Below are 16,637 nucleotides of genomic sequence, written 5' to 3'. Positions count from 1 at the left end.
AGGCGGGCACAGCAGCGCTACCCCCTGGGAGATGAAGTCCCACACCGGCAAGGCCTGGCCGCCGGCGGCGGCAGAAAACTACAATTCCCAGAATGCCCGGCGGTGCGGCCCTGGCCCGGCTCCGCCCCCGAACGCGGAAGTGAGGCGATTTGAAGCGCTGACAGGCCGGGGCGTGCACTCGCCCACCATGGCGGCGCTCGGCGCCTACCGGTGCATCGAGTGCAGCAGGGAGGCGGCGGAGCTGTACAGGGACTACCAGCGTGGGGTGCTGCGCATCTCCATCTGCGTGAGTCGGGGTGGCCGGGCAGTGGGTAAGGGAGGATGGAGGGTAGAGGAGGGGGACAAGTGGGAGGCTTCGATGTAAGCAGCAACAGGCGGTGGCACGTGGTGCTGGGGGAGCCTGCCTCGGGCCTAGGCCTAGGCCTAGGCCTGGGCCAAGGGCCGGCTCAGAGGCCGGCAGATGGTGGTGTTCCCTGGATCCATGTTTTCTGTTGAGCTTCCCAACATAATTTCTCTCCAGTTCCTCGAGGGCACCTGTGCAACAGCACTGCCCAATGGCCTGGGTACTCCCGTGCTGGGCACCAGGGTGATGTTGTCACCGTGCTCTGTGTCTTTAACTCACCGACCGCAGACCTGACCCCAGCTTCATGGTTAGACAGCTTCAGCACAGCTAGGAAACAGCTGAACTTAAGCACTGAGGTTTGACTGTTGCCTAAAGAGAGATGGAGAGAGACTTTTTACAAGGCTGAGGGGGACAAGTGACAGGACAAGGAGGAATGGCTTTAAGCTGATAGAAGGTACATTTAGATTAGATACGAGGAAGAAGTTCTTCATTGTAAGGTGTGGGGGTTGGAATGTATCAAAACTGTCAGAGATCATGGGAAGGAAGAACCACAGCAGGCAATTAAGAGTGACCCGTCCCTGACTGGTACTTAGAAGATGTTGGAACTGGCAAGGAACAAGGACGTCAGAACTGGGAAGAGGATGTCAGTAAGAAAATCTGATAGACCTTTCACCTGATGTAACCGCAAGGCAAACACAGATGTGCTTGGCTAATTGCTTGGAAGCATATAAATATCATGTAATCTTTGCAATAAAGGATCCAGTTTGCACTCTACCTCTGGGTCCATGCCTCCATCCTCACAATAAGGTGCTAAGACATTGGAACAGGTTGCCCAGAGAAGTTGTGGCTGCCCCATACCTGGAAGTGTTCAAGGCAAGGTTAGATGGGGCTTTGAGCAACCTTTTTTAGTAGAAAGTGTTGGAAGGGGGGTTGGAGCTGGATGATCTGTAAGGTTCCTTCCAAGCCTAACCATTCTGTGATTTTATGGCTGATGATTATTCAACATACAAGTGTAGATCTCTGTACTCTTGACCACCTATGGTGGCTGTACTTTCCCATAATGGTTCCAGCACTTTTTAGGCTGTTCACTGCTTTTTCTTCTTACTCTGCCTCTTATAGAGTTCAATATTTTCCAAAATGTTTTCATGATATTAAAATAATTTCTCTTTTAGTGTCTGCTATGTTTTCTTGGAGATCTTGCAGCCACAGAAAAAACCCAACCAACAAACCAACATTTGCTATTTTAAGCAGTGCTTTCAACTATTTCTACATTATTGTTCTAATTTTTTATAGGGTTTATGGAGCCTTGTCTCCAGTGGTTAGTTTTGACTTAACACCCTCTATTTCAGTGTAGGAAAAAAAGAATTTTGGAATAGAGGGATCTGCAAATACATCTTGTCTAAGCCTTTTGTCTGTGGTCTTGTTTCACAACATCCTCTCTGCTCCTTATAAAATTTGCAAAGTGCTGTGCTTGAACCAATTGTTGAGTTATTTGTGTTTTGTAAGGAATTAGTTGTGTATCATTCAACTGCCTTTTGGGTGGTTTCCTCCAGTTTTGTAGCCCTTGGCATTTTGAGAATGCTGGTAGGAGATGGGTTTATTTACTAATCCTGAAGCTATAAAGATAATGGATGACAAGAAAGCTTTGTATGAAACCTGTGATGAATTCCTTTACATCTTTATAACTTTGAGTTATTCAAACATTTCCTGGATCAAAAATAGAGATCAAGGGCAGCCAGATCACAGAGGTCTGTGACCAGTTTGTATTTGGGGAAATAGTGGTTAGCTCAAGCTGAAAGATGTGTGTGTTAGATCTCAGCTTCTGTTATCAGCAAAAGGCTGTGAAAACAAGATGTGTACAAATTACTGATGAGAGTAGAAAGAGCTGATTCACATCCTTCTCTTTTTCCCAGCCCAGCAGGCAGTTAAAATGGCTTGTTGCTGTAGAGCATAAACCAACTAAAAATATACACAAAAATCTCTGCAGATGTTTCAAAAGCTGGAGAGATCAGCGGTTTTCTTAGGTAGAAGACAAAGTAACAGATACTGGTTTCTGCAGGCTTCAGACATGCACACTGCAAGGAGAAATTGATTGTTAGTTGTTTTTTTGTGTTAATATAACGCATCATGTTCAGTAGTGAATATAAATTACATCAGATCGTTGGTAGTCAGATCATGCAGTCAAAATGTGCCATTGTTATGTCATGAAAATGTGAATAGTTTCTATAGAGTTCATGCAGAGCTTGAAACGTGCCTTTGAAATCAAAGACAAGTTGGATACAAAAGGACAAGTATAAGGCTTGTGCCTGCAGCCAGATCACATAAAATTTAGCACATTGTGTAAACCCAAGTCATCAATTACTCTTATTAATTTGGCCATGATAATCTCTGGGGCAAACTGGGAGCAAGTAGATGGCACTTGTTCCTCTTATTGTTTAACCATTGGCGGACCAAAGAGCCTGGACTTCCGGAGCTGTGGTATCCTGTGTAGAATCAGACTTGAGTCCCAGTTGCTCTGTTCATCATAAGCACCAAACTCTTACAAAAAGAGTAAAAGAAAGAGCAAATAGTCACATGCTCCTAGGAAATTGGAATTCTGTCCACCTTTCTTCATGCAGGTCCAGATCCATACCATTTTTCACTTGCTCCTACCAGTCTGTTTCCCTTGTCTATGTTGTGGGTTGTTACAGTTCAATTTCAGTTTTAGACCTAGGTGCTGTTACCTGGTGCATGCCTATGCTGATTTTGGCTAGGACAGAGTTAATTTTCTTCATAGTCGCTGGTATGGGGCTATGCTTCAGATTTGTGCTGGAAACAGTGTTGATAATTGATGTATGTTTTAGTTACTTCTGAGCGCTGCTTACACAGAGTCAAGGCCTTTTCTTCTCACACCTCCCCACCAGTGTGGAGGATGGGAGTGCACAAGAAGCTGGGAGGGGACAGAGCTGGGGCATCTGACCCAAAGGATATCCCAGACCACATAGTGTCATGCTCAACTCATAAAGCTGGGGGAAGAAGAAGGAAGTGGAGATGTTCAGAGTTACGGTGTTTGTCTTTCCAGGTAACTGTTACACGTGATAGAGCCCTGCTGTCTTGGGGATGGCTGAATGTCTGCCAGTGGGAAGCAGCAAATTAATTCCTTGTTTAGCTTTGGTTTTGTGCATGGCTTTTGCTTTACCTATTAAACTTTTACTTCAATCCATGAGTTTTCTCACCTTTAGTGTTAACAATTCTCTCCCCCATCCTGCTGTGGGGAGGGAGGGAGTGAGGGAGCGGCTGTGTGGTGCTTACTTGCCGGCTGGGGTTAAACCATGACAGTGCCATCCTTTCTAAGCCTTTCTCCATTTCTGGACACCCAGGAAGTGCTGATAGTAGAGTTGGTCTACACAAGGAACAAGCAATTGAAAGCACGTTAGTAAGAAGCACATGGTTTATAAAGTAGAGATGAGAATGTTAGAAGATTGCCAAGACCAAAAGATCCCTTCAATTGAACGGATCTGAATTCAATTTTATCTGTGTAATGCAGGAAAGCATTGCTGTTGCCTCCTACTACAAAGACCTTATGGTTTCTCACAGGGCAATTCTTGGTTTACTTTTTCCTTTCAATCTGGAAGGACTGCACTAACCCTCTGCAGGGAATGCTGTGCTCTGGCCAGAGATGTGAATAACCGTCACACCAATGATAACAAAAAATAGTTGAGCACAGAATGTCATTTGATACTCTTCTCAAACTTTAACGAGCAGTGTGAGTTTGTCAGTGTTAGGAACCATTCTAACCTGATGGTAAGGATAGCTTAGAAGTCTTCTCCACTTCAGTAACTATAAAGATCCCACTTGCCAGTGTGAAACTTTATTATATCAGGTATTTATAAAACTTAAGAGTGTAGGGCTCTAAAAGCTTACAAAAAGGTGAAGTATTTAAGGAAAATTGGAGGTCTGTGGTAAGATTAGAAGGTGTGATCACCCATCCTGAGAGCAGCTTTCCTCTGTCTTTGTGGAATTAGAGTATTGAGTACTGCTACTCCATTATAGCTTAAGAGAGAAAAAGTGGAAAGAATATGGGAAGATTGTATAATGATACTCAGCCAGTGGACATAATCTAGATTAATTTTTATTTGTTTTTTGTTTAAAAGTTTTGGAATACTTGTGTTTCCCATTTTTAAGTAATACACTAAAATACTGACACATTAAGAGGGAAAAAAAACCCAACAAACAAAACCAACAATCAATGTGTTCCATATGATATGTAACATGAAGGGCCCAAAAAAATGGGAATGAGCGGAATGTTGCCAAGGTCATCACTGTTTTATACTGACCTGCAGACTTCTCCCAGTCCTAGTTTAGTTGTCTATATTTGAAATGCAGATTCTCAGGATGTTCCTGTCATTCAACACCCTCCGGAACATGATCTTGAGGTTGAAGAAGCCAAGTTCTCCTGACAGCATCTTCTATCTAGTCCTACATTCAGTTTTAGGATTTGTTTAACCTGATCTGAGTGTAATTTCCAGGTGGAAGATTTGAATGTCTAAGTGAAATAACATGATTTGTACTGTGTTTTTAATCTGTTGAAGAGAATAATGCATTTTTTTCCAGAGGCAAATACTTAAAGATTCCATTCAGGAACACCTGTTTCCAGCCCACAGTGTTAAGAGTACAATTTTGGAAATTCAGCCTAATATTCATGGTGCTGCTTCAGTTCAGGCAAGCATTAAAGACTTCACAAGTATTACTATCCACCCTGGAAATAAATTTGCAATGGATACTGAAGAAACTAAAGGCACCTTCTTCTGTCAAGCATATAAGTCCATGGAGTACCATGAAACTTGGGATGGAAAGACCATGTCTTTTGTTAAGAGCTGTGCAGTGTGGCTAACTGCCACAAATCCTTCAAGTTCTGTAACATCTTTTTTAACCTGTTTTCTTTAATCAAGGGCAGTTTCAGCAGAAGCATAGCCCAGACGTCTGGTATTGCACATTCCTTTGCTTTTAGTGAACATACCTTTTTCTGATCCTGCATCTACTTTGCTGTGAAAGTGCTGTTACAAGAGACAGGTGGAATATTGCTCTTTAAAAAGAACTTAAAGGTACTTAAAAATGGATAATAGAATTCTGAAGAAGCTCACCTCCTGAGGGAGACCTGTTCCATGTGCATTTTCTTCAGTGATAACTGGGGTGGTGGGGTGTTTGGGGTGGGGTGCACAGGCATGTCACAGTTGCCTCCAATGAAGGTGACTGCTGGTGGTCACTTTGCAACTCATGGGTCTTGTTCTAGTCCTGTGCTGTGAATGTGCTGATATTTTCCCGATTTCAAACCAGAAGTGATGGTGAAAGCAAGCCTAGATGGCTCTTTATAAAGGAGATCTTAAGGATATTTTGAGGTCCTTAAAACTTAAATGATCTCTAAATAGTACAGCAAATCTTCACAGAGTATATTATGAGCCAACCTTTAATAATAGTAACAAAAAAACACTGTTCAGATAACACTGCACCATTATGGTATTAATACTATAGGGGGGGAAAAACCACATTTGGCTAACCTGGAATAAATTCTGCAGTTGCAGTGCAATGCATATAAAAAGAAATTAGCAAACTTTACTTATTCAGAAGTAGAAGGCAAAACATGCAATTTTAAAAAATTTGGTTTTAAACTACATGTATGTTATATGTAAAAAATGTTAATTGTACCAGACCCTAACAAAGGAAAAGAAATTATTCAATGTAATATGTAGAGCTCAGTCAGGATTCCCCTTGTGTTTTGTAATAAGAAAGCCAAATTGCCTGAGCAGTGCACACTTCATTTAGCTTTTCTGCAATTGAAAAATAATTGAAAAGCTCTTTTATTGCAGTAAGGCAGAGACTGTGAATGCTTTGAATGCAAAGCATTTGTATGGTCAGGTAAAGAGTCTGTAAAGAGTACAGAGATCATTCTGGGAAATAATGTATTATTTTTTTCTTATTTACATAACTTGCTACTGGAAAACATCACATAAGAAATTGATAAAAATGGTTTTAATTTCAGTTTTCTAAAATGGAATTCATCTGAAACTGGGATGGTTTGTTTTTCAGCTGCTTGTGACACTTAGCCACATCCATAATAAAGAACCCATTCCTGAAAGCAGCGGAGCTAATTACATTTTATTGTTTAAGGGTGCAACTGGGATTAAGGGCACTCTCACAGGATGATGGGTCTATGTTAGTATCCCCTATGAATTTATGTAAATGGACCTGTGTTCATATTGAAGCTACGTAAGTGTTAAAATTTGCTGTATATGTAGTCTGGCAAAATAACGTAGCTTAATTTTGACAAATGCCAAATCAACATTCCAAGATGAATACTAAAATGAAAATGTTTCACTGGTGTTTCTAATGTCCAGAGATTCCCAAATGTATTCCTGGTGTGGTTTTCATGGTATTATTAGTTCAGGGTGAAGTTCAGTTATTCAATGTGTATTTTTATTTTCATTCATGTCCTATGGCTTCCTTGTCAAGAACATTTTTCCCTTCGACCATCCCCATCCCAAAGTCCCTTTACTTAAAAATTCAGTTATGTTTTAGTGTTGGAGAGAGGACTTTGAAAGTCATATTCATATATTTAGGAACTTTGCCCTTCAGTGACAGTAGGTATGTCCTCAAATATTTGTACACTGTGTTGTATTTGGCATATGTTTGTGAACTGTTTGCAGTTGAGTATCCTTGGTGAACAGAGGTGTATCTTTTGAGTAGTGTTTTGTAAAAGGCTGATAAACATGAAGTCAGAAATAACATTTCAGTTCTTCTTTTGTCTTATTTAATACAACTGAAATGTTAAAACATATGTTGCTTTCCTTAAGTGTTTTGGATTGCTTTGATCGGAAAGAATCTGATACCACACTATGAAGAGTATGATTGTACTGTTTCTGGAAGATTTCTTTTTCCTTTGAAGCTGCATTTGCTCATGAAAATGGAAGGTGGTTTTGGTTTTGTTTGTTTGTTTCTTTTACCAACAAACAAGCATAGTCAAATATTCCTAAATAATTGATTAATCAAACAATTCCTAAACTAATATTCATTTAAATTAATTAGAATATTGAATACATTCAGCACCCTTTTTAGGGGAGCACAGTATCTACTAGACTTCTGTGTCGGTATCCAATATTCATAATTTTCCTTAAATTTGCCAACTTAGAAGAAGATATGTAAATAGAATTTATGGTGTCAAGCTTGACCTTTCTCTTCTGCAGCATAATCTGAAAGTATCTTTTAATCGAAGTAATGTGTGTTTTTTTCAAAGTCATTTCCTGGTGTTGATGTCAGTTACATAGTTAAAGAAGAAATTAAAAACTGGTAAAATAACAGAGGAATCCAGTTATTTCTTTAGATCATTTTAGACCTGGTTATAATAACTGAGGCATTTCTTTGAGAAAACACAAAGACGGAAAAAGATAGATTTTGATTAAAACGTGTGTCTCTCATGCTGAACTGGACATTGAATACAGCCGTGCAGAATTGCAGTTGAGAATGAGATGTGAGCACGAGTATTGTGGTTCACTCTAAAGTGCCTGACTAAAGTCTTTAAACATGCAAGGAGTTTTCTGTATCTGAGCATCTTATACTGATCTCTTCTAAAAGTGTTAGTAATTATCAGTGTCCATAAAGTTCCATTACTTTAATTAGATAAAGCTACCTGGTTAAACCTATGTGTGCATTAACTCTTCCTTGCACTGATTTTGCTGAAGTCAGGCTCTAGTCGCAGGTTTTCTTCCAAGGCATTTAAGGTTAATGTCAAATGTTTTAGTAGTACATCTGGGAAAAAAATAAAAGAAAAGCCAGGTATGGAGGAAAATTCATCCTAGAGGGTCTGCTAATTCTGTAATGTTCTCATGCTGTAGCATCTTCTTCATTTTGTCCAGTTATTCTATGGCAGCACACACGAGTCTTTGCAGTAGGGTGGTCTGTGGGTCTCACAAGTCCCTGAATGAACTCACACTGGCTAGGTCTCAGCCTGGATAAGCACAGAAGACTTTTCCTTCATACAGTTGAGACTCAAACAGAAATACAGTATATTAAGAATAGAGCTCTCATCTAGCTGGAGAAGAGAGGTGTGTGTGTGTGTGTGTGTGTGTGTGTGTGTGTGAAAAGTCCTTGAAGATGGCTGCTGTTCTGTGATAACAAAACCCAGCAGGTTTTCTTTTCCTGTTGAAGTAACATAAGAGAAATAGGATTTTTAAGTGTTTGGTGGTGGTATGCTAAAATACTGAATTAAATGTCATTCTCATATCGAGGGGGAGACACATTCTTATTTGTGTATTTGCTTGTAGCAGTCTTCTGACATATCTGCAGTAGAATTTCTCTATTATTGGTTTTGCCTAGAGGGTTGGCCTGATAAATTTTAAATGTCTAAAATTCATGTCAGCTGTTAGTGAAAATCTTCAGTACCTCTTAACTGCAAGGTTTTTGATTTGAGGGTGTTCGGTTCACACCCTCCACTTGAAAAGACCATTTTTTCCTTTTCTCAGAAAGATTTTTGACCCTGGTCAAAAAATGTTCTGTTGTAGGAAAATTTGAGAGCATAATAAATCCTTGGGTATGTAGGATACCCTTCATCTAACCTTTATGACACCTACTGCATTCAAGGGTAATCTTCTTTTGTATGTTCTTCTCTAATGCTTGTGTGAATAAGCCTATAAAAAAAAAGATTTCCTGTGCTACATCTACCCAGAGATTTGACATATGTAAATTACCACCCATAAGGATATCTGGTCATGATTTCCCTGTAGAAATAAATGAAGCAAGGCACTGCCTTTAATTATAGTTGCAATTTCTTTTTGCATCTATTAACTCCTTTAACTGTGGTCTTCTGTTAATTATGTCCTTCCATCTCACTCAGTATGATTTTAGACCTATCCAACTGTTGGTTAATTGAGTCAGTTTTTTAATTCATTACTTCTAAATTATTTACTGTCATACACAATGTTTTCTTGTCTAATCCAAATGACTTTGTTAGGCTTTTTTCTTGAGCTGGACCAAGAAATACGGGTTAGTAGTAGCAACATTCCTTAGACACTGTTAAACTTACACATATGTTTGGATGTTGTTCTTGGTGTGGATGATAGACTTTTGAGTCAATTTGATAATGAAATTTTGCAATCTCAAATTCAAGCAAACTTAACTTTGAACATAAGGAATCTATCAAATCCGAAAAAAACTTTCTGTTCTTTCCTGAGAGTTTGTACGTATGCATTCTCTAATCCTGCATTTTTGACTGCTGCACCATTTTGGAAAGCTCTGTACGTGGATTTCTATTCTGGCAATGCACAGCCATGCACTCATTAAAATGGAAATAGAGTTTCTGTGACTGTTGTACCCTGAGGATGGCAGCTAATGTGAAGGCCCAGGGGAGAGGGATTAGCTGAGAACAGGTTGGAGGAGAAACTGACCTGCAGGCGAGCATCCTTCTGTGAATGCACTTGTTTGAGCTGAAGTGCTTGCTGCTGCACCTTAGCTCTCTGCTAGAAGTTATTTCCCCGAGGTCTGCTAGGTGAGCCTTTTGTAAGACTATTATTTAACGTCCTGTTCACAGTTCGTGTAATAGTCTTCTGTTAGCCCTTCTCATTTAACTCAAGTCAAGAAATGTTCAGCCATGAAGATAAATCAATAAATCTGAAGGAGATTGACAAGCAGTTCTTAGTGGTCTGGGTGAAATAACCCTTCTAGTAAGCACAGTGGGAAACAGCAGATGTATTGGACAAGTAATGATCTAATGTTTTACCACTGTTCAGTAGCAACTTCTGACTCTGGCTATATCTGTGTTGTGAAAACGACATTATCAATGTCCTGAATACATCAGTGTTTGTTCAATAATGAAAAATTAGTTGAAATATCTGGACAATTTACCAGTATGGAAGAACAATGCAACAGTAAAAAAACAATTACTGATTTCTTATAAGGAGGAAAAAGGTAGGATAGTAGGATAAAAGAAAAGGAGGAAGGCATAGAAGAAACCAATGTGTTTTTTTTTTTCCAAAAATACCCAAACCCCCACCAAGATACCCAGTAGGTAAGCCATGATCAGTTAACCTTTAACAAGATATCAGTGCATTTCTTGCATCTTAGGAGGTAGTTTGGGGTTTTTTTGCATCTGTAGGGCACAAAATGATGACTAAATACATCCTTGCAGAATTTATTATCTGTATTAATCTGAAGCCTGTAAAAATAAATAATGTATCTTTGCTTTATAAGGGAAGTCTGTGTCAACTGTAGTGTTGATAGTGGGGAAGAAATTACTCTGAATGGATTAAAAACTGATTGAAAATGAAGATTGCATTAAGGAAAGACTAACAAGAATTGAATAGCTATTTGGATTTATGTAGTTTTGCTAAGACTGGGGGAACCAGTTTCCTCAAACTGGAGGAACCAATTTCATAAACCCTTGCCTTTTTTTTTTTTTTTTTCCCTAATTCTTGTTATTTTGTGACTTTCAGAAATCCTGCCAGAAACCAGTGGACAAATACATTGAGTATGATCCTGTTATCATCTTGATTAATGCTGTTTTATGTAAAGCACAAGCATACAGACACATTCTTTTCAACACAAAGATAAATGTAAGTTGCTATGCCCCCACCCTGTGACTTTTTTTGTTAAAGATGTATTTACATTTGGCAAGTTGATTGTAATAGTTGTAAAATTTTAGAGTCTGTTATGCTCCTGCCCTTCCACTGGTTCCAGCAAGCTGAATAGAACAAGAAATCTCATACTCCAGCTGGTGAAAGTTATTGTCTTCACAGTTGTGATGCTGCATTACCAGCAAATACAGCAGTCTATTTACATGTAAAGGGAAGAGAAGGAACTGTATGGAACTGCTCCTGCAGTTTCCTACACAGTTTAATTTGCCTGTCATGTTAATTGATGTTACAAGGATGATGTGCTAAATTGCATTGGAAAGGAAAGATCTGATTTCAAATTAATTTCCAAACTAAATTTCTGTTGGAAACAGTTCTTTCTGAAATGAGCTATAGTAGCATAGCATACCTTAATACTATGTTAATTTAACCTACTGTACCAATTCCTTATCATACAACCATGCCCTCGAAACTATAGCAAAAGATAGAGGCTTTCACATGAAGTGTTGATGCAGAGTTACATAGTTAGCTGTGCTGGCCAGGCTGGAGTGTAGAAGTGTAGCTTTTATGACAGAATTGTGTGTATTTTTACTTTAAGGATTAATTTCCCAGGAAAGGGAAGCTTGTCTAGAACAAACTGTCCAAGAATAAGTGTATGCTGTGTTCACACTGATACCTCTTGGCCAGTCCAGTGTTTAGCAATGTAGATAAATATACTCACTTTGTCTTTCAGGCATAAATCTGACAAAGATTTTTAATTAAGCAGTGCTTTTGGAGACTGGTCATGGTGTTTTCTGTGAGGCTTCTGAAAGACCTATTACATCTGTGGAAATTTCAGCTATTCAGATAAATTGAGATGAATTTTAAACTGTGCATGTATGTGTAGTTGGCATAACTAGTCTGTAATGAAAAAAGTAGAATCTGCACACAGAAATTACACTGGTTTATTTAAATCTGTATAAAACCAGAATTAACTGCACATAGACTTATAGACTTGTTTGACATGGAAACATGATAACTATGGGCCCTCATGGTAACATTTTTGCAGTCATTCAGAGGATATTTTTAAGTTTTGCTTGGTTATATTGCTCCATTTATTTTTGGTCCCTCACCCTTAACTGAACTAAGAAATGTTTTTAGTATAATTACACTACTAGTTTTTTCCTAAGGAGATTGTTCCAGGGAAAAAAAGAAACAAGGCTATATAAGCCATTTCACTGAATGAAGTAGTTGTCCTTAACCTTTAATTTTTGATAGTGTGATTCTACTAATACTGATAATTTTTATACTATAATTCTACAAGTATAATTCTACAGAACAGCTTCAGTTTTATATTCCTAACTGAAACAGCCTTCACAATTTTAAAAAGAGTATAAGGCAAGCTTTAGAAATGCCATTCATACCTTTTTCTGTATGGAACTGCTCATGCAGTTTTCTACACCCTCTAATTTGCCTATCATGTGAACTGATGTTAAAAGGATGATGTGCTGAACTAGTGGCTCAGCAGAAGTAATTTGCTATTATTTCTAAACAAAGATAATAAAGCTACAGAGCTTGTTTGTGTAGAGATGTTCAAACATATTTTAAATACCAATTTCGTACTGATACTTTAGTTTATACTGTTTTAATACTACTGTTTTTATTATTCTTTCATTTACCAGATTCATGGAAAGCTCTGCATATTTTGTTTGCTCTGTGAAGCTTATCTCAGGTGGTTGCAACTACAGGATTCAAGCCAAAATACAGATCCTGATGACTTAATCAGATATGCCAAGGAATGGGATTTTTATAGAATGTTTGGTATAGCTTCTTTAGGTAAGGTCAATGATTAGTTCATGTCACTATCTACTCCTTAAGCATTGAATAACTTCATGAGTTTTTCAACAAGCTTGTATTGCAAAAAATTAACACAGAATGGATGTTATGTCCAACCCAGTATGGTTAAACCATTATATACATACTCTCTAATTTGTCTCCATTTAATGCAGATGCATGTTTTGATCCTGATTACAGTTCAGACAGATACGATCAGCATTAGGTATTAAAACACTGAAAATTTACAATCTTAAGAAATCTTTTTCTCAATCCTTTTACACAGTTTGAAGACCAGCGTAAAGCTCAGCTTAATTCCATATTTCATGTTGAATCCAAGGTTTATTCATTAAGGTGATGCAACAATAGGATGATCCTTACAGAAGGAAATAATTGGGAAAAGCTGTATCTATTGTTTGGGGTTTTTTTAAATGAATACACAAAAATACAGAGTAGAATAAATAGCTCTATGCTTTAAGACTACATTGAAAGCAGGGAAGGGATGTTCTTTTGTTTTGGTTAATACTTTAATAATTTTCCTGTTAATAGTGTTTAAATCAAGGCCACAGACTAAAATCTGTATTACCCTTACCCTTAGACATTCAGAGTTTAACTTGTCATGTGTCATCTCATGTTGCTCTAAGTAGGTTTTCATAACACATCAGTAAAAATTTTGGAACTCATTTTTCAGTAGTAATTCATCTACTACAGTTGTCATGAGCGTTGCTTTGACATCTGCATTAATTCTAGTGTTACACAGGGACACTGGTAATAAGAGTATAATAGCTCAGTAATATTTTCACCTTAATCTTCTTATGCTGGATGGAAAGAGTTCATTGCTGGTGACCTTTTCAAAGGTGACAAGTACTGATTATGTTTTATAGGCTAACAGACAGTTGAAAAAGACCCCTCTCCTTTTGTTAAAAAGGAGAAATAATTGTAAACTTCCTGTGCAGTATGGTGTCAGAAATTGAGTATGACAGTCCTATTCTGAATGTCATGAATTATTCTGAATGTCATTATGCACAATTAGTTTAAGTAAGTAATACTCCCATGTTAAAGTGAACACAGGAGATGGAAGACGTTCATATTTGCATATGTCTTTTAAATAGCAGTGGCTAAGTTGCCTTTGGGACATCCTGTTTCACTGAAATTCATCTAAGAAAGGACTTGATTTTGGTGCTTCATTCTCTCTTTCCAACTCTTCTTATTTCCTCTTAGAACAAACTTCATTTTTGGTTGGCATTTTTATTTCCTTATGGTGGATGAGACCTGAGATGCTGAAAACGAAGTCTGACTTCATTTTACTTCTCAAAGCACTGCTGTTGTCCAGCTACGGAAAGCTTTTGCTAATTCCAGCTGTTATTTGGGAACATGACTACACACCTTTGTGCCTTGCATTTATAAAAGTGTTTGTCTTGATATCAAACTCTCAGGCAATTAGAGGTATGGCTTTGCTTTTTTTATTACTACATTATTTGTATAGAATGTGAGAATACGCAGCTGTTACAGAAATTCTTGTTATATTTTTAATTAGTATCAGAAATGTGACTGAAATAGCTCTAGCTTAAAACTGTTTTATAGACTTTAATGGAAAGGGAATGAAACAATATATTATTAAAATCATAAAAATCACCTCATCTCACCATTATCTCTTTGTATATGCTGCATTATATCCATCAGATCCATCAGTTAGAATTTGAAACAATTCATCATGGATCATTGAAACATAAAATAGAATTTGTTGTGTGTTTGGAATATGAAAATTTCATGTTATTTTTATGCATGGCTTTGGAATGCAGACTTTTAACGTGTTTGTGTGATTTCTTATACAAATTAATATGAAATATCACATGTTTACATGATCATCTTCGATGGTAAGTTATAAATTTGTTCTGGTTTCTTTTGCAGTTACATTGAACTTGAACCGAATTCTCCCTTGGTTAGCTATCTTCTTTGGATTAATTCTGGAAAATGGTGTTGTCTGCTTGGTCCAGAAATTGAGATGGGATGTTTGAAACATCAGCCCAGATCTGAAGAAATACTAACAACATGATAATCATTTTCTAAGAATGATCTCTGCCAGCAGGCTTCAAAGACACTGTTTTCATCATGATAAAGAAGGTGACAGATAACAAAAACTTGCATTAGTGGTAAGCGTAGACAGTTTTAGGATGAGTCAAACTGAGAAACCTCAGAAGTTTGGCTATATAATGTGGTGAGCCATAAGACTTCATAGAATCACAGAATGGTTAGCGTTGGAAAGGACCTTAAGACCATCCAGTTCCAACGCCCCTGCCATGGGCAGGGACGCCTCACCCTCGACCATGTCACCCAAGGCTCTGTCCAGCCTGTCCTTGAACACTGCCAGGGATGGGGCATTTACGACTTCTCTGGGCAACCTGTTCCAGTGCCTCACCACCCTTACAGTAAAGAACTTCTTCCTTATATCCAATTTAAACTTCCCCTGTTGAGTTTTAAAGCCATTACCCCTTGTCCTATCACTACAGTCCCTGATGGAGTCCCTCTCCAGCATCCTTGTAGGCCCCCTTCAGATACTGGAAGGCTGCTATGAGGTCTCCATGCAGCCTTTTCTTCTCCAGGCTGAGCAGCTCCAGCTTTCTCAACCTGTCTTCATACAGGAGGTGCTCCAGCGCCCTGATCATCCTCGTGGCCTTGCTCTGGACTTGCTCCAAAAGCTTCATGTTGAGAACATCAGAACTGCACACAGTACTCCAAGTGGGGTCTCACGAGGGCATAGTATAGAGGGGCAGGATCACCTCCTTTGACCTCATGGTCATGCTCCTTTTGATGCAGTCCAGGATACAGTTGGCTTTCTGGGCTGTGAGTGCACACTGCCGGTTCATGTTAAGTTTCTCATCAACCAACACCTCCAAGTCCTTCTCCACAGGGCTGCTCTGAATCACTTCTCCGACCAACCTGTGGCTGTGCATGGGATTACCCTGACGCAGCTTGGTGTCATCAGCAAACTTGCTGAGGGTGTACTCAATCCCGTTGTCCGTGTCACCAACAAACCTTAGCTTGTTTATTTTCTCATTAAAACATATGAATACATCACTGTCCTACCAGCTTTATGAATCTGGCTGCATAGCTATGGCTGTAACAAAAAAGGTACAGTAAAAAAATGAGCACTGCTACCAGTCACTACATTTTGGCAGAAAGAGGAGGTTGAATTGTTCCCTTAAGAGGAAGGAAGAGAGTCAGTGAGAAAAATGTAAAAGCCCAAATTTATATCTCCGCAGAAACAGATTTTTCAAAGAGAGGTGTAAACATGTGCAAACAGGTTATTAGAGAGAAGGCAAGTATTGCAGAGTAAAGCTACAGTGGAAAAACTAGGTTGCATTCTCTGGCATGTTTATATAATAATCCAAAATAATAAGATAACTAGTTCTAAAGTAATCTCTAGGAACTGTAGTTTTAACTGGCTTGAAATTTTATGTTGATCTCATAAATGCTTCTGCTTTGTTCGTGAAGCTGAAAAGAGTGAAAGAACTCTGATCCCCGGCATACATAGCTGTTTGGGATATTACATTTAATATTAAGCCACATCACCCACACCCAGCCCTCCTGTGGAAGCAGTTTTAGTGGAAGCAAAAAATGAAGTATGAGGCTGCTCAGCAATAGAGTCATACTTGTTAAACAAGCAAACTAGCCAACTAATTCAGGTGTTTAGGCCTGAATTAGTGAAGAAACACTTCTGCACAGTTCTGCACCTTTTTACCCAGCAGCCAAAGAAAGGGCACAAACCTTTTGTGCACACCAGTTTCCCTTATCTACCATCCAATGTTTAATTTTCCTGCTTCAGTTCTGGTAGTCTGTACTATATAGGTAGTACTTCATTTTCCTCAGATGCAGTCTCCTAT

The 16,637-nt window shown here is 38.6% G+C and overlaps 1 protein-coding gene across 1 annotated transcript; it reads left to right on the top strand.

Annotated features, from left to right (window-relative positions):
• The first annotated feature begins 115 nt into the window (after positions 1-115).
• ARV1 (ARV1 homolog, fatty acid homeostasis modulator) lies at positions 116-15,120 on the top strand. Its single transcript, XM_061378847.1, has 5 exons — positions 116-286; positions 10,804-10,923; positions 12,603-12,756; positions 13,975-14,199; positions 14,665-15,120. The coding sequence occupies exons 1-5, from the start codon at positions 188-190 to the stop codon at positions 14,769-14,771; spliced, it is 705 nt and encodes a 234-aa protein (XP_061234831.1). The 5' UTR covers positions 116-187; the 3' UTR covers positions 14,772-15,120.
• Positions 15,121-16,637: the final 1,517 nt, after the last annotated feature.

This window comes from Neopsephotus bourkii, unplaced genomic scaffold (genome assembly GCF_033783945.1).
Source record: "Neopsephotus bourkii isolate Nb327-2 ecotype Australia unplaced genomic scaffold, CSIRO-AGI_Nbou_v1 NB_1767, whole genome shotgun sequence".
In the NCBI taxonomy this organism is placed as follows: Eukaryota; Metazoa; Chordata; class Aves; order Psittaciformes; family Psittacidae; genus Neopsephotus; species Neopsephotus bourkii.
This window is presented reverse-complemented; position numbering and strand designations above follow the sequence as displayed.